The sequence below is a fragment of the Pyxicephalus adspersus genome, chromosome 11 (genome assembly GCF_032062135.1).
Source record: "Pyxicephalus adspersus chromosome 11, UCB_Pads_2.0, whole genome shotgun sequence".
NCBI lineage: Eukaryota > Metazoa > Chordata > Amphibia > Anura > Pyxicephalidae > Pyxicephalus > Pyxicephalus adspersus.
Window position 1 is genome coordinate 45,793,249 of NC_092868.1, and position 24,420 is coordinate 45,817,668.

At 39.0% G+C, this 24,420-nt stretch overlaps 1 protein-coding gene and 2 non-coding genes across 7 annotated transcripts in view; all 3 read right to left on the bottom strand.

The window, feature by feature from the left end:
• Nucleotides 1–5: 5 nt before the first annotated feature.
• TRNAF-GAA (transfer RNA phenylalanine (anticodon GAA)) lies at nt 6–78 on the bottom strand. The gene has a single exon. It is a non-coding gene; the product is annotated as a tRNA-Phe (tRNA).
• Nucleotides 79–1,436: 1,358 nt separating this feature from the next.
• Nucleotides 1,437–1,509, bottom strand: TRNAF-GAA (transfer RNA phenylalanine (anticodon GAA)). Its single transcript has one exon. It is a non-coding gene; the product is annotated as a tRNA-Phe (tRNA).
• A 2,988-nt stretch (nt 1,510–4,497) lies between these two features.
• Nucleotides 4,498–24,420, bottom strand: part of CCDC30 (coiled-coil domain containing 30) — a 33,486-nt gene continuing 13,563 nt past the window's right edge. For 3 of the 5 annotated variants that reach the window (XM_072427183.1, XM_072427180.1, XM_072427186.1), the window contains 17 exons: nt 23,812–23,882; nt 23,372–23,564; nt 21,115–21,231; nt 17,851–17,979; nt 16,881–16,996; nt 15,978–16,221; nt 15,027–15,065; nt 14,701–14,877; nt 14,125–14,334; nt 12,179–12,336; nt 11,111–11,276; nt 10,652–10,773; nt 9,667–9,808; nt 8,329–8,465; nt 6,454–6,568; nt 5,257–5,327; nt 4,498–4,924 (listed from right to left, as the gene is read on the bottom strand). In XM_072427183.1, coding sequence (XP_072283284.1) covers nt 4,717–4,924; nt 5,257–5,327; nt 6,454–6,568; nt 8,329–8,465; nt 9,667–9,808; nt 10,652–10,773; nt 11,111–11,276; nt 12,179–12,336; nt 14,125–14,334; nt 14,701–14,877; nt 15,027–15,065; nt 15,978–16,221; nt 16,881–16,996; nt 17,851–17,979; nt 21,115–21,231; nt 23,372–23,564; nt 23,812–23,882 — 2,415 coding nt within the window. In that variant the 3' untranslated portion in view covers nt 4,498–4,716. The remainder of the gene's footprint in view (nt 4,925–5,256; nt 5,328–6,453; nt 6,569–8,328; nt 8,466–9,666; nt 9,809–10,651; nt 10,774–11,110; nt 11,277–12,178; nt 12,337–14,124; nt 14,335–14,700; nt 14,878–15,026; nt 15,066–15,977; nt 16,222–16,880; nt 16,997–17,850; nt 17,980–21,114; nt 21,232–23,371; nt 23,565–23,811; nt 23,883–24,420) is intronic. The other 2 variants (XM_072427181.1, XM_072427182.1) reach the window with 2 other exon arrangements.

The window sequence follows — 24,420 nt, forward strand, 5'->3', positions numbered from 1 at the left end:
AGCTTTGCCGAAACCCGGGATCGAACCAGGGACCTTTAGATCTTCAGTCTAACGCTCTCCCAACTGAGCTATTTCGGCTGGTGAGTAAAAGAGATAGTGCTGTCCCGTGGTATGCTTATCTGAGTCATAAAGAGTTGCATAAGTTCCTACGGTATTATGGACTATTAATATAATTATTATTATTTTTTTTATTATTTAGGATTTATATAGTGCCAACATATTACGCAGCGCTGTACATTAAATAGGGGCTGCAAATGACAGACAGATACATACAGTGACAAAGGAGAGGACCCTGCCCCGAAGAACTTACAATCTAGGAGAAGGGGGATGTATAATTAGACAGATGATAATCAATAAAGGCAATATGAAACTTGAATTATTTTTATTCATTGTTTAAAAAAACAAATTAAAGATTTTAGACAAAGCGTGAGGATACATTCGATCGCATGCCAATGTGCAAATGGGCATTATATGATCCTTGCATACAGTGTGGCCTCAGTGAAACACATAAAACACCAACATAATGTTGCTTTTTCGCATCCTATTTTAAAATGAACACAAAACTATTTAGGAATCAGATGTTACATAAGTGATTAGTAAAATGATGGAAGAATCATGTGCCAAGGAAGAAGGATTAAGGCGTGTAATGCGGAGGGATGGGGCACTGCGTGTAATGCAGAGGGATTGGGCATAGTGTGTAATGGTGAGGGATGGGGCACTGCGTGTAATGCAGAGGGATGGGGCACTGTGAGTAATGGTGAGGGATGGGGCACTGTGAGTAATGGTGAGGGATGGGGCACTACATGTAATGCAGAGAGATGGGGCACTGCGTGTAATGGTGAGGGATGGGGCACTGTGTGTAATGCAGAGGGATGGGGCACTGATGGGGCACTACATGTAATGCAGAGGGATGGGGCACTGTGTGTAATGCAGAGGGATGGGGCACTGCGTGTAATGGTGAGGGATGGGGCACTGTGAGTAATGGTGAGGGATGGGGCACTGCGTGTAATGAAGGGGAATGAATAACCAAGGCACGGTGTGTATTGCAGATGGAGAAATAGACAATGATATGCAAAAGGCACATTGCCTTAGGAAAGAAAAGAGTGAGATGGGTGAGATGTTGTAATATAGCAGAATAGTGCTGCTAACCTATCACAATCCCTAAAACTGACAAATATATAGATCAAGTGATTCTCCAGTGGCCAATAAATAATACAGATCCAAACTATTTTTAGATTTTTTTTATAGGGGAATAAAAGAGAACTATCACATCAAAATTTCATTCTGCATAAAGTAAGGCAGTTTTCTATGTAGACTGATATGAATAGGTTCAGTTTGTGCATGCTGTGTTCATATTGCTTTCACCCTCTGATGTTTCCTTAACATGTCTGTTCCTTTAAGCCCACTGGGGGTACCAATTAAAATTTACAGCCTCTTGCCGAAACCCGGGATCGAACCAGGGACCTTTAGATCTTCAGTCTAACGCTCTCCCAACTGAGCTATTTCGGCAGCTTGAAAGACAGCTTTCTGCATGATGTCACAGGGGGTCATCTGAGGTCATGTGTAATAGGAATTGAAAAGGCACTTGTGGAGAACTTTATCAGCTTTATCCTAATATGCATAATGCATCTACTTCATCCTTAAAGGACAACTGATCCTTTAGTATAAATTGTTATTTAATGAATTCTCCCTAACCTAACTAGTTACTTATTAACCTTTCTGGCTCTTTTTATGATTTTCATTGTGCAGCCCTGCACTGCACACCATTAAATGTCTCTGCTGCATGCCCTTGATATGAGTGTGTAATGGGCCCCTTTTATTCTTATAAAAAAGCTTTGAAGTACTACAATGAAATGTGCTGGGGATTTTTATTTTCTTTCTTTTCCAGCATTGGAAAAGATTTGTGATTGAAGTCAAACAGTCATTCCCACACGCTGTGTTCAATGAGTGGACTAAATGTGCAGGACTCACCTCCTGCAAAAATAAACTGGCCTGTGCAAAAATGCCAATATTAATGCCATCGTCCATCCATAGTGTTTTCAGGTTACAAAGGAAGAAAGATGAACTCACAAATTTCCTAAAAACAAGATCTGCATGCCATCACCAACAGCTCACTTTATAGGTCTTTATGACAGCAATGAGATCTGCTGCAGAGATACCATTGCTTACTCCCAGTTTCCAATGCTATTAGTTAGATTTGCATCCCATTAACCAAAGATAATCTCTTCCCTACCCTCAAGCATGCATGCTACCAATAGGATCTGCACTCCAAAGCTTTTTCATTAAAGCTTTTCAAAGGCTGGAGAGGATACACTTTCATCTAAATCTGAAATGGATTTCTTCAAACTCATTTGCCATTTGCTATTATTAATATTATTATAATCAATAAACAGGATTTATATAGCACCAACATATTAAGCAGCGCTGTACATTAAATATGGGTTGCAAATGACAGACAGATACAGACAGTGACACAGGAGGAGGAGAGGACCCTGCCCCGAAGAGCTTACAATCTAGGAGGTGGGGAAGTCTCATACAATTGGAGTTTGAAAAGATGGGTTTTGAGAGCAGAAAGTAGGAGCTAGCCGAATAGGACGAAGGAGACCATTCCAGAGAGTCGGGGCAGCTCTAAAAGTCTTGGAGCCGTGTTGTGATGGGGTTATAAGTGAGGAAGTCATTGGTAGGTCATTGGAGGAGATAAGAGAGCGGCTAGAGAAGGATTTTTCTATCAGGTCAGAAAGGTAAGTGGGACAAGAACTGTGGAGGGATTTGAAGGCAAGGTGCAGGAGCTTGAATTCGATTCTCAGGTGAAATGGAAGCCAATGGAGAAAACTACAAAGAGATGCGGCAGAGGAGGAGCCGTGGGAAGGATGGATGTCTCGCTGCAGCAATGTTTTGAATCCTGGACCAGATCTATTCCAGGTTTGCTGGATCACCCAGATTTACTGATGAAAATGTATCCTCTCCAGCTTTGAAGAGTTTTAATAAATCAGGCCTAAAGAATCTGGATGTTTTGTATCATATTGCATACCGGTGTTGTTAATCAGCACAATTTCCACTTGAAGTGGCTCGCTGTAGCTTTGTGCTCAGTGATCTCTAAACGCCGTGGTCTCTTGCTAATGAGCTCTGCACTCTAAAGCTGCGTACACACGGCAAATTTTTCTCGCCCGATAATCGGTATCGGCCAATTATCGGGCGAAAATCTGCCGTGTGTACAGTCGGTCGTCGTCCATCGTCCGACGACCGTCCTGGCGGATCCATGGACGATGGACGACGACCGATCCTAATGAAAGGGAAGGGGAGAGCGCGCAGCAGGGTGCCGCTCCGTCGCTCTCCCCCTCCCCTCTCCATAGAGCATGAATGGTGCTGTATGTACAGCATCGTTCATGCATCGTGCAGTCTTTTCTCGTTGGAAAGGATCGTGAAAGATCCTTTCCAATGAGAAAAATTGCAGGTGTGTACGCAGCTTAACTCCATAGCTAATAGTCACAGGTGAGATCTGTACCCCAGCATACAGAGCTCACTCTCCAGCATTGATGCCACTGATAAGATCTGCATATAACACACAAAAGCTAATTCCACATAGATCTATACTAACAAAAGCAACTCCTGGCCTGCAGACATGAAAAAGATAGATTCTATGATTGATCAGACAATGGGCAAGGAAGAGGTGGAGCAGCAAAGAGTTTACTGAAGAGTTTAACCCTTGTACATGCTCTTGGCCATGACGACAGAAGTGGCACTATACAAACTATTACTATTCTGTTCATTGAAAGACAAAACAGAAGTTTTTAGATCTTAACCATTAGGTTTCAGGTCTTGTTCTCCTATCTTGGTTTTGCAAAGGATAAGGAGGTTCTTTATTTGCTGAAGGCTGGATCTTGACTTATATTTCATGGCATAAATGTGGGTTCTTTAATTCCTTGGTTAGTAAAGATGGGGAACCTCAGATCCCAAGGACATATTGATACAAGCAACTGAGTAAATTTCTTAAAATGCATTTGCATATTATTATTATTATTATTATTATTATTAATAAACAGGATTCATATAGCGCCAATATATTACACAGGGCTGTACATTAAATAGGGGTAGCAAATGACAGACAGATGCAGTGACACAGGAGGAAGAGAGGAGCCTGCCCCAAAGAGTTTATAATCTAGGAGGTGGGGGAAGTATTGTTAGCAAATGTTTTTAATCCTGCACCAGATCCATGGCAGGTTTGCTGGATCGCCCAGGTTCACTGATGAAAATATCCTCTCCAGGCTTGGAGACCTTTAATAAACCAGGCCCGTTGTATGGCGGGTTGCTCAGTTTAGCTCTGACTAGGAACAGAAGCCAAGGCCCATGCTTTATATACACTTGGGATAGTTGGGGGTCCAAAGGGGAAAGAGAACAAAACATAGGGGTTAAAAAAATAAATTATAAATTATATATTTAAAGACATACTGAAACAATATATAAGAAATTATATAAATGAAGGCGAAGCACAAGCAGTCTTATTAAAATCTTTTATATTCTAATAAAAATACAAACATTAAAAGTCAAATTATGTTTACATGGTGGAGCCATTTGTAATGGCTCAACCTCACTGTGCAATTAGCAGCATGAACTGAATACTTTTAAAGGGAAGGCACCTAAGTCAATCCAGAAAGAACTACATAGTGCTATCATCAGTCTGAGTCTGTTTATCTTAGGCAAATATTACAAGTAGTTTTATACATCATTGACTCTTGATTCTGGTACTCCACAGTCCTCTGAGGCTGCAATGATGACTTTGGGGGAATGGACATTAAGATATCCAACCTCTGATGTATCAGAGCGGGAGACCGGTAAGGGAAAAGAGCTTTCTGGAGATTGTTCCATGTTTCCATCTTCAGTAACTTTAATCACAGGAGAGCTGTGGCGTGTCACTTCTGAAAAGCTAGAAAAAAAAACAAATAATAAAGTTCTGATAGTTACATTACCACATACACTAACACAGGGGTTCCAAAAAAACCTTTTTTTTTTTCGAGCACTTTGTGTAGTAACATGGGAGGCTTTTTAAAAAAAGTTATGCATAATATAAAAGGGAAGCTCAAAGAGTACTCAGGGTCCTCCAGGGAGGGAATGGAGAATTGAGCTCCAAAATATTGTCAGTAAAAGTGTTGTCAGAAAGGTATTTTCTCTGGCAATCCATCAGCAATCCATAAAAAGAACAACACAGAACAATTCTAGAGATAAAACAGAATGTCACGTTAGGAAAAGGCTTCTTACCTTTCATTTGGCAGATTTATAATTTCATCCACTCTCATTAGCCAATCAGATGGAATCATCATTGCAATATCCTAAAAATAATAGAAGAGATTTAATCTTGCAGGTTAAATATTTAAATAGTTGCCATTGCAAGGCAAAGGATGACCATGGGTTATTTTCTCTTAAGGCACAGAGCAGTTGCAATTCTTTTACTTCTATCCCACATCCTAAGTGTCCTTATAATTATTCATTTATGCTAACCAGATTTCGTCAATTGTCAAGTTTGTCAAATTTGTCAAAATTGTCAAGTTGCGTTTAAACCAAATCATTATGATCTCCCCTCCAATTGAGCGTCACTTCCCCCACCTCCTAGATTGTAAGCTTTTCAGGGCAGGGTCCTTTCCTCCTCCTGTGTCACTGTCTGTATCTGTCTGTCATTTGCAACCCCTATGTAATGTATAGCACAGTCTAATATGTTGGCGTTATAAAAATCCTGTTTTATAATAATAATAATTATCGGAGTCCCTTACAAAACAAACTGACTCATATTTACTCTCAGTAGCGAAGGTTAAGTATGCAGGCATTGCTGTGCTGTGTGGATAGATAATAGCACCTACATGAGGAACCCGATATGGGCAATTCTATAGGCCAAGTGTAATTTCCTGACCTTCTGTGTATGGATAAGTATGTTTATATGCCGCACTCCATTGTTCTCATGTGACAGAGCTGTTACTTCTCAAATGTTCCAGTGCTTTCACATGGGTGGGAGAAAAGCCTACAGTCCCAACCCTACTCCAATAGGTCTGGGTATTGCTATCAAATTGCTATTTTTCTCCCAGTTAAACAGGAGAGTATAGGAGTGAGGTAAGGTGAGTAACTTCGGCTGGAGAAATGGGAAAGTTGGCTGATTTTCTTACATTGCCATGAATGGGTAAAGGAAAGGTCCACTTTAAATATCCATAAACAGTATATAGAGAATATTGTCACAGAAGACACATACTTATTATTGGCATTGTGTTGCTTTATTGGTTTAAAATTGTCTTCTTGTCATAAAGTATACTGGGTAGAGCCAGACTCTATACCAGAACAGTTAAATTTATTATTTTGTTAATTAAGCCAGGGCTACTTTAGACTAAAGACCAGTCATTCTTTAATTTTGTTAAGTATATAATCTATTCTTTTAATATTTGTACATATTGGTACAGCTGTCATACTTACAGGTAGGTTGAGGGCTTGCAACTTCTTTAAAACTTGCTTTAATGAGCGCATTTGGTTATAAAGCTGAAGTATGCTCTCCCTCAGCTGTTGGTTTTCATGATCTAGAATCTCACTCCTAGGATGACACAAATGGACATAAACAATTTCAGGAATGTTAAATCTAAAATAAGAGTAAAATTTTGATAACCAGCTGCACATATCCACATATGAGCTATAGAGAAGTATTCTTTTTAGTATTTATGTGCTATGAATTGTTCTGCAGTAACCTGCTTTAGGCAAATTTGTCACTCCAGTAGCCCATGGTAGCGTACCTTTATGTTTTCTTTTATAAAACCGGTTTCACAATTTTAAAGAGAACTAGTGAACCTTGAACTGATATGTGCAATATAAGTGGTGTGTACTCAAGTGTCCTCTCACTTCAAATCCTTCTGTCTTGGAGGCGGTAAAATCCTACTGCACGGTATCCACATTTAACTATTTCTTAGTAAAGGCCTGCACAGACGCTGGATTTCTATTGTTGGAAACAATATTTTGTGACAGGAGAATGAATGAGTGTTCTACACCCAGCACCGTTTTGTTCTATGGAGAAAGGGGAGGACAAGTGAGTGACATCTTGCTGCGCAGTAATCCCCATTTGATTTGCCAAGGTGGATTGTCTAATGGTGTTGGGAGACCACTATACACTTGCTAGATTTTCATTTTTTCTGAGACAATCATGGCTGTTAGTCTCAAGCAATAATAATCTAATATTTGTATATACCTTAAATAAGCTGTAGACTGGTTTCAAGGAATTCAAGACCAGTTACATTTTTATTGCCAGGTCCATCACATCCTTTAAATCAGTGGTTACCAACCAGTGGGCTATGGGCCACTTGTGGTCCACAGAAAAAGTTGGATATTATGTGCAATGTTTATGTTTTATTAATATTAAAACAAAATAATATTCTAATAAATTCTTATAATCTGAATGACAATTTTTGCCTTTATAGTGACGTGCACTAATTTCACAAACTGTTCTAGAGACAGAAAAACAAGGGAGGCGCAGCGCGACGTCAGTGTAGTATTAAGTTGTATGAGGCAAACGTTACCGAGCCATACGCTTCAGTATTGTTTCCTCTATTACAACAGTCACCCCGCTCCTCGAATATCGATTCTCATTCGATTTGTTTTATTTTATTTGTTTATTTCTCAGATGCTTTTAGGTAAGTATGACCTTATTTGTGTATTTTATTTAACTTATATTTATTGGAATCAAATAGTTTGACTTTGATAGCTATCATTTCTTGTTGGTCTTAAGAGTCAAAATAAATAAACCCATAATGACTGAGAAAAAGCAAACAAATATTTAGCATTTCCTTAGTAATACCAAAGATAATGCAACTAATGATAATAGTAACAATAGTAATACTTAATTAATCAATGAATCAGAGCCTCCACAGTCCTTGTCAGCACCATTAAGAAGATTATTGTTTTACAAATGTATTTATCTTTTAAAAAAAAATTATATTATTGGTCCACAGGATTTCAAAAAATTAATTTATTGGTCTTTGAAGTCTGAAAGGTTGGTGACCGCTGCTTTAAACCACAGTATGGCTATTTCTTGCGGAAGGCAATGTACTAAGCACCAGGAGCCTGTATTTTAAAAAGACGAGGTCAGTAAAAAGTAAGGCATTGTAATATGCCCTGTTCAGATTTGCATTTATCTCCATTGGATTCCTAGCCCATTCTCCATGAAGTTTGGGGTACTTATTTTAAGAGCAGAGGACAGAAATCAGTACATTAACCTTAGATTTCAAAAGCAGCCAGCATCCTCTTAAAGAATAAGGACGTATTGTACCATGTTGTGTATTCAGTTGCTGATTAGAAATTGCATACCTGTTCATTACTGAGCACAATTTCCACTTGAGGTTGCTCACTGTAGCTTCATGCTCAGTGATCTCTAGCAGCAGCTGTCTCTTCTCTTCATGTAAACGTTCATTCACTGCGGTGATGCTGGTAATCAGCTGCTGTTCCTAGCAAAGGAAAATAACAGTAACTCAGACCTCTGATGGATCCTGTACGTTCCACAAATAGCAAGACAGGAGATATGCCACAGATGGGATACAAAATCTAGGCCCTCTGTAATGGGCACTTCTGAGCTCAATGACAGCTGAATTATATTGGAGTTTTAGCAGTGCAGCAATGGTTCAAAAAGTTGAAGGTGAACTTTGGAAAAGCAAATTTTGTCTAAATGCAAGATATATGTATACCTAATTAATAAAAATCATAATATTAATATACTTATTTAAATTGTAACGTGTTTTGTATATGTATTCCAATGTGTACAACAATCCAGTGTTAAACTTTACCTGTATTAAGACCAGACACTGCTTCTTTTTTTCTTGTGCAATGTGACGGGTCTTGCACAGAACACAAAAAAAAAACATTTTTTATAAGGTCTTAGGAATTCTGACAAATGGTTTATTCAGTTGTTATGCAAGTTGGAAAGCTTTTGATCCATTTCATAGTTTTCAGTAAAACAGTCAATAGTAAGCATGTAAAACAAGGCTAAAAAAGTACAAGGCATCAAATACAGAGGCTAGAACAGAGCCTAATAATAAGCCTAATAGCCTTTTTGAAGAATGATCACAAATTTCCATTCTTTGCTCAACCAAAAAATAGCTTGGAGTGCTCCTTAATAACCACCCGCCAATGGAAGTGCTCCTTGTCATTCACAAACATTGTCAGTTATCAGTGCAAACATTGTTAAGTGTTTCCATTGTTTGGCAGTTGTTGAGATCACTCCTAGATCTTCTGGTCAAAGGGTGACTAAAGCTACATACACACCTCAGGTGATTCTTGTCTGATTATCGTTTCAGGGATAGTTTCGGACGAGAATATGACAGTGTGTACAGTGCTTGTCCGACAACGATAATAGATCCGCCTTGGCGGATTCATGAATGATGTACGACAAACGACTGCAATACAAGTGAGGGGAGAGTGCACAGTGGGGTGACACTCACACGTTCTCCCCCCTCCCCTTTTAATAGAGCAGAATGGCACTGTATGTACAGCGCTCATTCACTCATCTTTCAGTCTTTTATCATTGGAAAAGATAGTGAGAAATGATATTAAGTAGATATCAATTATTTACCCTGGTCAAGAACCTATCGACTAGAGAAAGGGCAGCATAACATCACAATGTAAATGTATGGGTTTAACTCTTAAGCATACCTTTTCTGTTTGGCTCTTGGACACACTGAGCTCCATCTCCAGCTGTTTAATGCGCTGGTCCCTCTGGTTCAGCTCATTTAAGTACATCTCCTTGGCTCGGCTGACTTTGGCTTTATTTCGCAGTTGCATTTCATTGTATTTCCTGGTTGTACAGAAAGATTTGAATATTGTAACTTAACATTTGTGATGAACTTAGAATAGGTACATTTTAAACAGCCCCCCCCAACACCCATTGCACGTAATCTAGTTACTTTTATATCCATTTGCAGGACATTGGAATTTGGATGTGACCTTGGCAGATGGATGTGACCTACCTCCCCTTGGACAAAAGCAATGCTCTTTAGCCCCTTCACATGACCAGTACATATGTCTTGGCGGTGCAGTGTTTTGTACCAACTGAGATACTGTAGAAAAAGGTGAAGCTTGGCAGGAAAGGGATGAAATTTTCTAACAAGTACATTTAGGTAATTAGCAGATAAGTGCAGATAGATTGGTAAATGACAGCTCATAAATGGCTTGTGGGGAGAACTGACACTATCATGTATCTGCCCCAATTTGGTAGTTGCATTTTTATCAGGCATTTTTCCTCTAAAGTCTAAAAATCTTGGTATCCTGCCAATAACTCACTTCCTGTTTTATAGTGACAATGCCTGCTGTGCTGTATCCAGGAACAGCAATGTCACTCTAGAACATTACCAGAGAACACTTCCTTATCACCATAATATAAGGAGGGATGTTCTGTAGTCCACAAAGTGAAATGGACAGGGCTGCTAATAGTACCTGGGTCAAACTACAGAGTGCATAGAACAGCACTCATTTCTGGCAGGTCTTTTTTGACCCTATTGGACAAACAAAACAATAGCATGTTTAGCAGACCAAAGGGGAAATGCTCTTTGTTGGGGTTTATATGAATGTGAAAGAATAGGAGGTGTTACATTTTCATAGCTACATTCCATACTTTGTACTTCCCTAGCAACCATCCTACCTGATAGAATCATCCAGCCGTTTCAGAAGAATATCATACTCCTTCAGTAGTTGCTCCTTCTCTTGCTGCATATCCTGCACTTTTTCCAGCAGCTTCTGATTGGCGCTCTCACAACTTGTGCGCTGTAATGAAATACAGGATGTTTTTATAGATTGCATTTACATTGGAGCAAAATATAGCTTTAAGGTATATGTCATTCCTATGATGCAGTAAAACATTTGAATGCAAAAAAACTCTAAACATTGGCTAAAGGATTGCTAGCAAAAAAAATATTACATTACCAATCTTTACCTGAACTCTGTCTTTAGGCATAAAGGGGCAAACAGTGGATTTCTTAACATAATGACTTGTGATGGGCAGAGTTCACTCCCCAAAGTCCTAGAGAAAGACCTATTCCAAATGTTCACCAGTATATGGTAAATAGGTGGGATTAATACTGCCATAAGAACATTTACTGACCTCAGATGTGACAGATTTCCTCTCATCATCCAGGTGTTGGAGCAGTGACTGCTGCTGGTGCAGTTTAATCTGAAGGGCACAATTGCTCTCGGTCAGGGAAATCTCTTTCTCATGAAGGCTTTTAATTTCTTGCTGCAAGACATCCAAGCTCTCTTCCAAAACTTTCCTAGGAGCAAACAATGTACCATAACCTCAATAAAAAATTGTCGAATTACTTTCTTACAGTCAAAAGTTGTTATGGTATCCATTCATCTATTACTGATAAGGGCACGTGTAGAGATTTGAATTTTTGTTCCTGTGTCTTGCTACTCCTACACATGAGCAGGGCATCAATGGGTTTTAGTTTCAATGGTGATCTCCTTAGACAAGGCCAAGAGAATAATGCATTCTTCCACTGAAACTCTTTAGGATTAGGTATCATTGGTTCAGGATATTTATGATCCAAATCAGACCACAATAGGTTCAGTAATGCAATTGAGCCATGGCCCCGGGCGTCTGTTGTGAACACATAGACTCTTATGAGATTCACCTAAGTGTAACTCTCACCATTGGGATATAATATCTTACACCTAACATTAAGATATCTGATGATAGGTCCTCTGTACATATATGTAAGAGAAGTTTACATAGCATGCACACATTGATGCAAATGCTAATATGTTGTAAGAACACAAAATTAGATATATAAAATGCAAAAACTATAAACTAGAAATCAGCCATCTACTTGTATTCTAGCTGAATTAGGTGTTGGTGGATAGGAGTCTAGAGTGGGAGAGAAATACAATGTATAGATAGTCAGATCAGAGTGGATGATAATCAGGAGCACCTCTCCCCCATCCCTTCATCATTTATACTTGTTTTAGCCATCATTCCAGTACAGCATATCTCCTCCATTGCTTCAAAAAAGCATGGCAGGGGTCAGTGCTGCCCACCAAATGCCTCTTCATCCACAGTAAGATCCTTTCTGAATCTTTTCTGAATGAAACCTGTATTCATTGTTGTCATTGTGCAGTGCAGATGTATTTATTAAAAAACATGATAATTCTGGAGGTTGAGAATATTAATTACCTTTTAAGTTGTTCCTCTTGTAATTCCATCTTTCTTTTGGAGTCCCTCTCCCTTGCCTTTTTCAGTTCTTCCTCCAGGTGGTGCTTGTCAGCTGTTTGGGTTTCCAAGAGAGTAATCTGATGCTGAGAAGCTCGCAATTGTTGCTGCAGTTCTAAGACCTATAGACGTCAAAAGAGATAGGAAGTTACAACAAATGTGTATGATGCATGATGATATTACACAAGCCATACATGTACACTACATATGAGAGAGTCTAGGATATATATTATATATAGACACACACTTATATTATACAGGTATTCCCCGGGTTACATACGAGATCGGGACTGTAGGTTTGTTTTTAAGTTGAATTGTATGTAAGTCAGAACAAGTACATTACACAAACATCTGTCCCAAGTACATTGGGACAGATGTTTGTCTCATTATAATATTAGGCAGCATGGTGTCAGTTACTGGAGCAAGCTGTGCTTTGATATGCACAAAGAAACAACTGTAGAGTTTGTCTTGGTCATTAAAGAGTTACAAAAGGCTGCAGGAAAAGCTGTGTTTAGCAAAAGATTTCCTCTGCAAGTTATGCAAACCACCCCATCACCCCCCCCCCCCCCCATCAAGCCTCCGTCCTGCACACGAGTCAGCAGGTAATCGTTGTTCGTATCTAGGAGAGGTCCATATGTTGGATATCCTTAACCCGGGGGCTACATGTACATATAGGTAAATGAAATATAAAAACACTTGTAACATATGTTAACTACTCTACCTGCCAAGTTAATCGTAGTTCTGTTTGCTATCACTTATGTTCCACCTTTCTGCATGGTATTAAAATTATATTTGTTTCCTGAATGTATATATAACGTATAGCACAGTATACAAAGTGTAGCAGTTGTCATACATGACATTTCTACATTTTTCTGTCCAGGTTCTTCTGTCTTGGGACATACTGCCTCAGATAATTGGGCACAAGTTGCATAACCTTTTGGCTCTTGGTTGCCAAGTCCCACTGGCACTCTGAGTCCCAAAAAGTAGTATGAATAATAGATATCTCACTCTCATTTCCCAGGAAGCAGCCTATCTAGAACAAACATATGATTTTATATTTGCCTGTGTAAAAATTATGTCCCCTCCTGGTGGGTAAAGCATGTTGGGACTTGATTATGTGTACCCTTTCTGCTGAGAAACTTAGAGTTTAAATGATAGGGAAAAGATTAATTAAGCAGCTCCGAGTCTCCTGGAATGTAGCCATAGACATTCTCCAGCACATTCATACTTGTGCTATAGCATAATTACCATGTGGAGTAGACGGTTAAAGAAAATTATACCCAAGACCTGTGTTTAATCACCTCCACCTGCCTGGCTAATAAAGCTAGAATTTCTACTTCTGGGTGGTCAGGCTTTATGTTCATCATATAAATAAATTACCAAGATCATTCTTTATGTATTTTTCAGTAATGTCAAATGAGTAGACCTTAGTTTTAAAAGGTCTCCGGGTTTCCCTGTCTGCATTAGGAAACAAGGTGTGAATTAAATGGGACATGACAGGGAAGGGGTCAGAAATATAGTTCTTGAACTTCCCTTTAAACTAGGTACACGGACATAAGTTGAAGTATGCTATAACGCAGACACCAAATAATATTTGCTCTTACCTTAAAACCCCCTAAAATATCCTAAATGACTTACTAAATAAACTATTTTGCACAAAGCTAACAACCCCTTACGTGTGTTGATCAGGCTTTGAGAATTACAATGTGGGAGGTGGTTTCCGGTAAAGGTGCACCCAGTACCCACAGCTTTATGTATTTCACAAGGGCACAGGTAGTTAATAGGGTAATGGACTGTATGAAAGGACCAAGAATCTAATAGTCCCCCTAAAGATAGTAGCTGTACAGCTCTATATATTTTTCCCTAATTAAGGAGTTGCTTTATGTTACTTCTTGTTGCTTGAATCATACCGATTTTTCAGCATCCACTGCTCTGCATTTTTCATGCTCCAGTTTCTCCTGCCAGCTGTTCTGAACTTTAGAATTGTGGCTCATTTTCAGAAGTTCCAGTTCCATCATCTTAATCTTCTGTTGCTGCTGTTCCCTCTCAACTTCCAGACTGGAGAGTGCAGCAGTTACAGAGGAATACTTCTGCTTCACATGGTTTAATTCCTCGCTCACCTGGATTAGCATAAAATGTAAGAAAATAATTATATACTATTGAAAGGTGCAACCACAAGACATTAAATCCAACCACGGAGTAAAAAAAGGCAAAACTCACTGAATAGCTGATAAATAGAAAACATTGCAGTATAAATTGGCTTCCAAACTATTAACTGAAAGCATTTAATACCATATTATTACATGGTAAATGGTCGGATTTCTGCGTGTTCCCCTAATTGGTTTTTATACCCGATGTTTTATGTGCAGCGACTTATTTCCTTGAAGAAATGTAAGCCACCCTCTTTCCCAGTTCTGTAATGCCTACAGGATTGCTTGACAGATGTCCAAAGATCCAATGCTGCCAGTTCATGGGTGTAAATGTACCTTAGTGTGTTCCTTTTGTAGAAGGATATTTTGTTTCTTTATTTCCAGGTTTTTGTCCCGTTCATATCTCAGTTCCTTTTCTGCGGAGCTGCAGACATTGTGCACTCTGTTAAGGTCTTGGCGGAGCTGGCGGATTTCCTCAAACTGCTGCTGGATAAGGGCCTCCCCAGCCAGATTCTGCCAAAAAACAGCAGGAAAAGCAATGCAAGGTGATAAACCACTCTAGATTATTTTTAAAGGACAGAAAAAGTCCTACAACTTTTTTTGCCAAATGATAATGAAAAAAAATCCATTTATACCATGCATGGGAAAAGCTGCTTTCTTACCTTCACTTGAAAGTCACAACTTCCATGGGTGTTTTCAGCCTAAAGGACAAAAATCAGGGTTCCGTGGAACCCTAGGGTTACTCCAGAGGTTGCTAGTGGTTTCCTAATCAATGAGCAGTTTCTGACTCTCAGGTCAGACTACCTGATGCCAATGATCTTTTTGGCTTTCTGTAATGGTGACATTCTTCCAACTCGCCTTTAATCTAAAAGGTATTCTTCCTAATGATCAACATACTAATATACTGTGAGCTGTCAATATGGTAATTTTAGAAGGGGCTTCCTGAATATCTGAAGGTTTTCTCATGTTAAAAAAGTTGAGAAAATCTGCACCAGAGGATGCCAAGGTTCTGGAATCAATGTAGCAGCTGGGGAGGGTTATCTTAGTTTAGCCTAGGTAGGTGGATTTAATGAAAGATGTAGTAAAGATACAGCAGCATGTCAGAGGCCCAGACCCACCATTCGACAGCTGAATGGGCTTGTGTTAGGGACTGCACTTTACAGAGGTGCCTTTACTCAACAGTTTGGCTTCACAAGTATTTGCAAACATATACAACAAATACTATAGTTTTGAACCTAAACGTTAAAAATAAACAATCAGACATTTGTGTACTAAGTTGCCAGAAAGTGCTGGATATTTTTTTCTCATTTATGGAGAAGGGATGAGTAAGTGGCTCCGTACAGTGATCTCCCCCATAGCAGTGAATATCAGTCATTCGCGAATAATCTTTCATCAATACATGATGGTGCTGTGGACTGCTATACATATAGTATAAGATTTTCACCCAAGAAGAACACAACCATATAGCCACCAAAAGTGTAGATACCTTATGCCAAACTCTTACCCCCTGGGTTACCCCCTTCAAACTCCCATACCAACATAAAATAAAAATTGTGAGGACCACATGCAAGTCTTGAACAGACCTACAACACAGAGAAAACCATGTAACAAACCTTTGAAACAGTCTCAGCTCCATCTCCACATATCTGAGGTCTGGGCATGGGATTCTGCAGATTAAAGAGGTCCTGTCTCAGGCGTGCAATTTCTTCTCTCTTGGACTGAAGATCTTGCCTTGCTAGAGTTACGTCCTGTCTAAGCTGCAAGTTTTCTTCCCATAGGCGCTGCTTGTCTTCCAGTCCCTCCTGGATCTGTCGCTGGAGGGTTTCACATTTCCTCTGGTGTTCTGACAAAGCAGCACTATGAAACAAATATATAATATATAGTTTTATTTTGGGTTCCTCTGAGCAAGGGGCAACCTTACCCTCCTCGTGTCACTCCCAGCTAGACACAATGGGCAGAAACTGGGTGAACAGGCAGTTCTTTACCTTGTTTAAAAGGGGGAAGGTGGGGGTAGCAAACTTATACAGCAGACCTTGCATTTAAAGAGCTACTATAGTACCACAAATATAGCTCTGCAAAGAAAAATTACAATTAGGAAGGTTGCTTATTTGAAAAGGGACAGGTGATGTCCTTTCTACAATAAAACATGCTTACCTGCCTGTTCACAATCTTCTTTTTCCAAGCACACAGAACTACGCATGTGCAGGATATGCCTGGTATCATGACATTTCCCTGGGGCCGAGGCAGCCAGGATTAAATGAACAACTGTGGGACCTCACTCATCCCAGCCAAACAAGATGGCTGAAGATCGGCAACCCAGAAGCGGAGCAGAAAAATGGCATAGGAAAGGAACAGGGACAGGTGAGGGTATTTAAAACTTCAATCAGGCAGGTGAGGTTATTTTACTGAATAAAGGACATTATCTGTTATATACTATGTACTGACATTACGGGTAATAATCCCATACAGATAGGTAATTACATCAATTTTCATTATGGTTGGCCTTTATTACTTACCTCCATTTTTCCTTTTCCACATCCTTATCCCCCTCTCCTAAGTGCTTATTTGTGTGCAATTTCTTTTCACTGATTTGCAATTTCAGCTTTTTACACTGCTCCATCAGCTCAGAAATCTGATACAAAGACATTGACAAAATATTCAGTTAGGTGTTAGTGTTGGCTATGTTACTGAACTCCAATCTGACACTGTAATAAAACAAAAAGAACACACATACAAATGAAAGATTATGGAGCAATTCCAACTCTTGCAATTTTCCCTATGTTCTGATTGGAATGATGAAGCATTAGAGCCTTAATCAGGTTTCCACTGCTGTCTGCATCCTTGTTGAGAAATATTTTCCCTTATCTGGTATTTGTGGTGGTGCAGAGAGCAATAAAAACTGGAAGAGGTATAACCTTGTTCTCAAGCTACTCATAACTTAAAAATAAGTTTTAGCTTTTCTTATACTTTACCTGGTAATTTAAACCTAATGTATGTATGTTTTCAACTGATACAAAGTGCCAAATTTAATACTTTGGCTTTTGAATCTGACTTTTGCGGGTGGGGGGAACTTGGAGTGGATCCCCCTACACACTCCCCAGAGTCTAGCTTTAATGGGAATTAAAATAATACATATATATGTATGTATGTGTGTTTGTGTGTATGTTACACATGAAGGACATGGTGAAGTGGTCACACCGAATTACTGTGACTGTGGGAGTTAACCTTCAATTCTGTGACATGTTTCTTTGTCTCCTTTTCTGCTCTAAACAAAGCAGGGGTCTTGCTCTGCTCAACCTGTCTGCTTACTCCTAAGAAGTTTGTGAAAACTATTGGAAAAGTAGAAAGAAAAATGTGACTCCATTGTCAGAGTTTAGAGTTTCTTGACACACCAAAACGACAACAAGTGAGTGATCCATTACACAAGTGTGTGTACTATCCAAAATATTAGTTTTTGATAAGTGACCTGGTTCATCATACAATCACCTTATTATCCTGTAGATTTTTTTCTTTTTCCAGATGCTCATTTCTTGAACGTAAATTACTATTTTCCCATTCTGCTCTCAGCAGTTGGTCCTGTATACCTTTCAGCATTGGCTTTAGTTCGGTCAGTTCCTGATAAAATGTCAAAAAAAAAAAGTAATTAACAAAACCAGTATAAAAAGGTTGAAAACAGGAAATGATCTGCATGTTTAAACACAACCCCGGTGCCAGAACAAGAATAGCCAATGCCTGGGGTCTGAGAGGAACTAAGCACCCTGAGTTTACACAGGAGGGTAATTAACTGGTTAGCAAACACTTCCCCGGATCAAAGTCTGCCATATTATTATTAAAAAGCACTGCAAGTGATGCATATAAGGGCTGGTTCACACAACATACAATAATGACCATCAAAATAAGCATTTCAGTAACATTTGCACTGCTTTTTTATCATTAATTGCACCCAAAGTTTATACACAGTGCATTGGGGCACACATGGACCACAAGATGCAAACGCTCTTTGTACTGTGTTTTAAAAAACAGAGCAGGACCTATTTTTTCTTATATTTTTGCACCAAGATGAATTCACAGCTAAAAATGTTTATGTGATTGTGTGAATTGGCCTTAAGGTTAAGTTTACTCGAACTGTTTCCAGGTGACTCATGTCACCTTACAGCCTGCCAGCTACTAAGTAGCCACTACCGCTAGCGTTGGTTAAATATAATAAGTGTTCAGGTGTTTTGTTGGAGGGCAGAGTCACCTCAATTCATTTTTATAGGGGAAGCAGAGAGTGGGATGCCACATGCAGTGTCTGTCAGAGTTTATGATGAGGTAACTACAATGCTTCTATGTGATTCTAGGCGTACATGTTAGAATAAATAATAATGGAAACCATCTTTCCTGATTTGTTTCTAGTGGCAGTGGAACAAATGAGCACTGCACAAAGAGCCACAGTGTACACACAAGCAAGGGACACTGTACTCTCTCCTCATCTATTGTACATCACAGCAGTTTACCCAGTTTGACCATTTATTGATCTGCCAGGAAGGATGATGTCAATAGAGCGGTGTATACAAACTAGATTTTTGCCCAAGATGATCATGCTCACTTGTCCCAGGTGGCAAGTATCCAGCATGTGTAAGAAGCCTTAGCCTAAAATGACAAATATAAGAAGTAAGAGGTTGCAGTCCTGCACCCTCCAGGGGTAGACTGCCAGAAAGCATTAACCAACACCATGAGAAAAAATGGTGACTTACTAGTGTAGGAAATCTTGACCTGGACCACATAACAGATCAGCGAACAAGCACGAGTGGCTCAGAGCTAATGGTGTTTAAAGTGACCTGAAGGTTAATATTTTGGTACTTGGAGCTAGACTAATCCTTAAAGGCAGAAAGCACACAATGAGCTCTGGAGGAAGAATCATTTTTAGATTCTGCCAGAAATTAAGCTGACTGTTTTATAGTGTAATCTTGCCAGTACATGTCATTCTGTGTAACTGTATAGAAATATATTATTATTAGGTGTGGTCAATGGAACGACTGTGGATGTGTATGGTTTGGCAATACCTTTAGCTAGGAATCAGTTACTTTGAAATTTTGATCTTGATACACCACAGATGGGAAGCTACACCTAGCAGAAAAATAACAAAGTACATTCTGCAACTGTTTTCTGCTTCATTAGAACAAGCAAAGTGGGGAAACACAAAGCAAGCAATCTGATGTGAGTTTTCATTGGATACGTAGGGTACCCGCAGAGATAAACAGATCAATATAAGTATAATTATTGGTAGTTTGCACCCCCAAAATAATTGGTTGTCTGCACACGCCCTACTGCAAGATCAATGGGGTCAGAGGAGACTGTCTAGTGTCACCACCACTATTGCATCGCTATTAATGACACCATTGGAAAGATCTTTTCTGCTGTTTTTTGTTTCAAATTCTGACTTGATTATATACAACTTGTTGAGAAGTGAATACACACGGGTCTCCATTTTTTTAAGCTTTATTTATATGCATTACTGGTAAATCTATGGTAAGCCCGTGACCATTAAAAATCTGATTTATGGTTCTGTTGGACCATGTTTCGAGATTCTGCAGACTACCTGAATGCGCTACAAGCTGACTATCAGAAAAATTGCAGCCATTAGTAGTGTTTTTTGCACCATTTTCTTACTCAAACAAGTTCCACTGCCCTGCCCCCTCCCTTTAATTCCCCTTCCTTACCTATATTATTATGTAAGTCTCCCTTAATATCCATAAATAATTAAAAATGAAGGAGGAGTCCAAAGGGATTGTTCTTATGGCCTGTTATTCAAAATGATTGTCTTTTGTCAATCATTAGGCCGTTACGGCATACAAGGAACCTATGTGATCTGATTGATGTAAACATGTTGTATTGAATATTGAGATTCTGTATTTCTTCCTCTTGTAACTATTGTATTGCTGAAAATTGATGGAATTCATATCTGTTTGAATTATTGTATGTTTCTTCTGTTGTTTTCCCTTGTACGTGCCTAATAAAAGATTAAATTGAAAAAATAAAATCTGATTTATAAATCAAAGCAGATGATGTTATCTGCTTTCCAACAGACACTGTGCTCTACATTTATGGCATGACTATAAAATGCAGAGTGCAGTGTCCTGCAGCATGATTTCTGAAATAAACTGCATAAAGTACATGACTGGAGGGGAGGCCGGTCAGCAGACCTGTCATAGTCATGTAACTGTGCTTCGGTGAAAGACCTGGAACAAGTAGGCAGATCAGTAAAGCCAGAACTCCTGATCTGCATAACTGTTATTCCATGACCCAGAATGTATAAAAGCCATTAGATCTGTATGACAGCCATCTAACAATGGTTTCTCAGTAAACGTAAATATAATTCAGTACTGATGCCGGATTCATACTACAGCATGGTGGTATTGTTCAGCAATCTTCAGTTTTCACATCGATGCATTGTGGTGCCATTTATTATCAATGGCACCCCAATGCATCGTCACTGCAGCACACCACAATGCATGATAACCCTGCATTCCTACAAATGCTGCTTGCACCTGTATGTTCTGGTGCATTAGGTTAAAGGGCTGTTATAAAACAGCTCACATTACTGTGTATGGGTTAACATATGTACAGTATATGGACGTTTTTTTTCCCTTTTTCCATTGATTTGCCTTCTAGCTCTGTGCCTGATACATCGCAGTTATCTTGCACCAGTCTTACAGCATTTATATATTGACATTCAATTCCCATGCACCCTCAATATAAAAATCTGACCTGCTCCATTCCAGACATCTTTTTTACATCAGGGCTCAGTCCGTCCGAAAAGAAGGCCTTGTCTTTGGCTTCACGCTGCTCCGCTAGTTCCGTGAGCTCGGACTCCAAATTCATAATCTGTTGGGTGGAAATAAACAGCATAAAATAGAATTAAATGATGGGAATTGAAAAGGAAACGGCATTCGATAAAATAAAGACTTACCGATTGAAAACAGGCAATGCCGCATTTTAAAATAAATTATACTGGTGACAGTTTAGCTGCAAAACCCAAAAACTGAACAGACGTGACAGGGGACTGGGGACACAAGCTGCACATTAAGCACTGATCATCTCCCACTGCCAGGCTCCCTGCTGCTGCTGTAAACACAGCAATCTCACAAAGGCCACACTATAGTGTTTGTGTTTGCTAGGTAACCACATTCCATTCACAGATCCCCCCAGCACTGAGAATACAAAGTCTACTAGTCTGAATCTATGGCAACACACTGCGCCATCTAGAGGAACAATACTTGTACTGCATGTGACATTTGGCTGCATATAATCAAATGAGGAGCTGCTTACATATTAGATTTTTTACTAATTTATATATCTTCAACCTTTGACAGCAGTAGCCGCCAACAAATTTTGGTGGTGCACAGAAAAATTTGGACATTATTTGCAATTTTTATGTTTTATTTAAAATAAAAAAAAATATTCTAATAAATTCTTATATTTTAAATGACAATTGTTGCCCTTATATTGCACTAAATTCACGAACTGTACTAGAGACGGAAAAACAAGGGAGGCGCAGCGTGACGTCAGTGTGATATTAAGTTGTATGAGGCAACCGTTACTGAGCCGTACACTTCAGTATTGTTTCCACCATTACAACAGTCAACCCGCTCCGCCAATACCGATTCTCATACGATTGTTTTGTTTTATTTGTTTATTTCTCAGATGCTCTTTTAGGTAAGTATGACCATACCTGTGTATTTTCTTTACTGTTATATTTAATGGCATCAAATTGTTTGACTTTGATAACTATCATTCCTTGTCTGTAATGATAATAGTAACAATAGTAATACTTTACTTAACTGTGAGCTGATCATCGAATCAGAGCCGCCACAGTCCTTTTCAGGCACTATTAGGAAGATCATTATTTTACAGATGTATTTATCTTTTTTTAAAAAATCATATTAATGGTCTGCAGGATTTAAAAGAATGAATTTAGTGGTCCGTGAGGTCCGAAAGGTTGGCGAAAGCAAGCTGGATCATTGCCATCAATGTCTGCTTCCACTGGACATTCCAGTATTTCCACTAGGGTCATAATTTTGTGATTGGTTTCGTCAGCAGAACAATTAAAGGTTTGAAACCTGTTGTGAGATATTCATAAAGGCTGCCATTGCTGATGCCACTTGCCTGGCTGTTAGGGCAACCTATTAGCTTTGGGTCACTTATGTGGAACAAGGACACCTATTTAGAGCATGCCATGTTTGTAACACCAGCTGAAGTCAAGTAACCCATGTTTTTTTCTGGTGATCCAGATTACAAGCTGCAATTGGTTCTAAAAGTATATATGCAATCATTTCCTTCAAATGTATTTTTCATATACTATTGCAACCTGCATAAAATGCAGAGGGTAAGTTACAGGCACTTGTTACTCATGGCTGTTTTGTTGCAAAACGTTTTGACAACAGTGATGAATAAATTTTACCCTGGGCCCTGTCTTTGTTTTTGCTAATTCATTACCCCCTCCCCATATCAGTTAAATGAGCTAAAACTGATTTCCTGTAAATAGTACAGAATTTCTTTGTTTAATACCTCTGTGTAGACTAGAGTTTTTGCCCTCACTATTAAGCTCCGTCCATTAGCCTATTTAAACAGAGAGCTTAAGATTTCACATGTCATGTATAAGGGGTGTTTGAAGGTAGAATGCCACTTTCTGTTCACTAATTTTTGAGGAATATAAAGTACAGGGTAGTTTTTAGAGAGTGGTAAGTCGGCAAATGTCTGGGCTCCCACCTTTTCCAGGGCTTCAACTTACAGGATGGCAAGGGTGCAGGGAGCTGGGATTCTGTGTGTTTGGGGTCCTTAATTCATAACTGCCCAGAGCCCAGGTAATGTCTAAAACTATCCTTAATGAAGTAGATTACCTCTTTCTGTAACATGCCCAAAGACTCCATGTATATGTGGCCTTTGGAGGATCAGGCAGCATAAAGCCAACAAAGTTAATTTTTTGTCATCAGTAGTAGGACACAGTATAGAAGGCATGACGTACAGTTCTCTGGAAGCCGGCTATTTCAGATTCCAAGTAATCCACTTGTTCTTTTGTTCGATTCTGAGACTCTCCCAGAATGGACTCCAGCTCCTCATTGCGTTCCACTATATCGTCATACTCTGCCTGCAGCTTCTTCATTTTGTGCTGGAGCTGTTTATTTATACATTCCTTTTCTTCAACCTCAAGTCTACATCTATAACAAAATAAAAATGATCATGCAGCCAACCTATAAAAGTAATGCAGACTAATGACACTTCATGCACATGGCCAGATGTGACAGGTGCTTGTTACTAGTTCTTAATAAAATGACAGAGGTTTCTCTAAAAATGGTTTGGAAGAGGGGAGAGGGACATTGATTTGGGGTTCTTTTTTTAGGAGTGGAATCAGGAATAAGTGTAGGTAGATTTCTGGCTATTCTGCCTTAAAGTTAAAAGAATTACTTTTTATGAAGTTCTTCGCTGTCCTGCAGGATTGAATGTGTAGACATGGAGTCACTGTCACTCTTTTCACTCTGTAATAACACAAGAAAATATTCTGTTATAAAACAAAAATTCATGGAGCAACACAAACAATATAAAATGATCATTGGAAACCTCAGGAAATAAAATGCAATCTGAAAATACTGGGTCTCAAAAAAAAGTCTCTGGGAACAAAAAAAAAAAAACTCTGTTCAATAGCAGTTTATGAGATTCCTCTTTTATATTGTTAATGGTAGCTACACACACAAATACACAATATTAAACAGAGTAGCACATTGGATTTGATAAAAAACATCAAATCTAAGAAACTGTATTATAAACTAGGGCATTCTCAATCAATATATATTGATCGAAGCCTGTTTAAAATTTTGTTTTTTGATTGGTCAAATATTATTATATTCATTACTATATTTACCATTATTATATTTAGTATCCAGCTGGTAGAACCACAAGGCAATAGGAGCACTTCCAGCTGTTAACAAAGCAGCGTGTGCACTTCTATTGTTGTAGAAGTGGTTGTTAGGGAAATCTCCCTGGGTAATGCTAGATGTGCTGATCAACAGATAAATG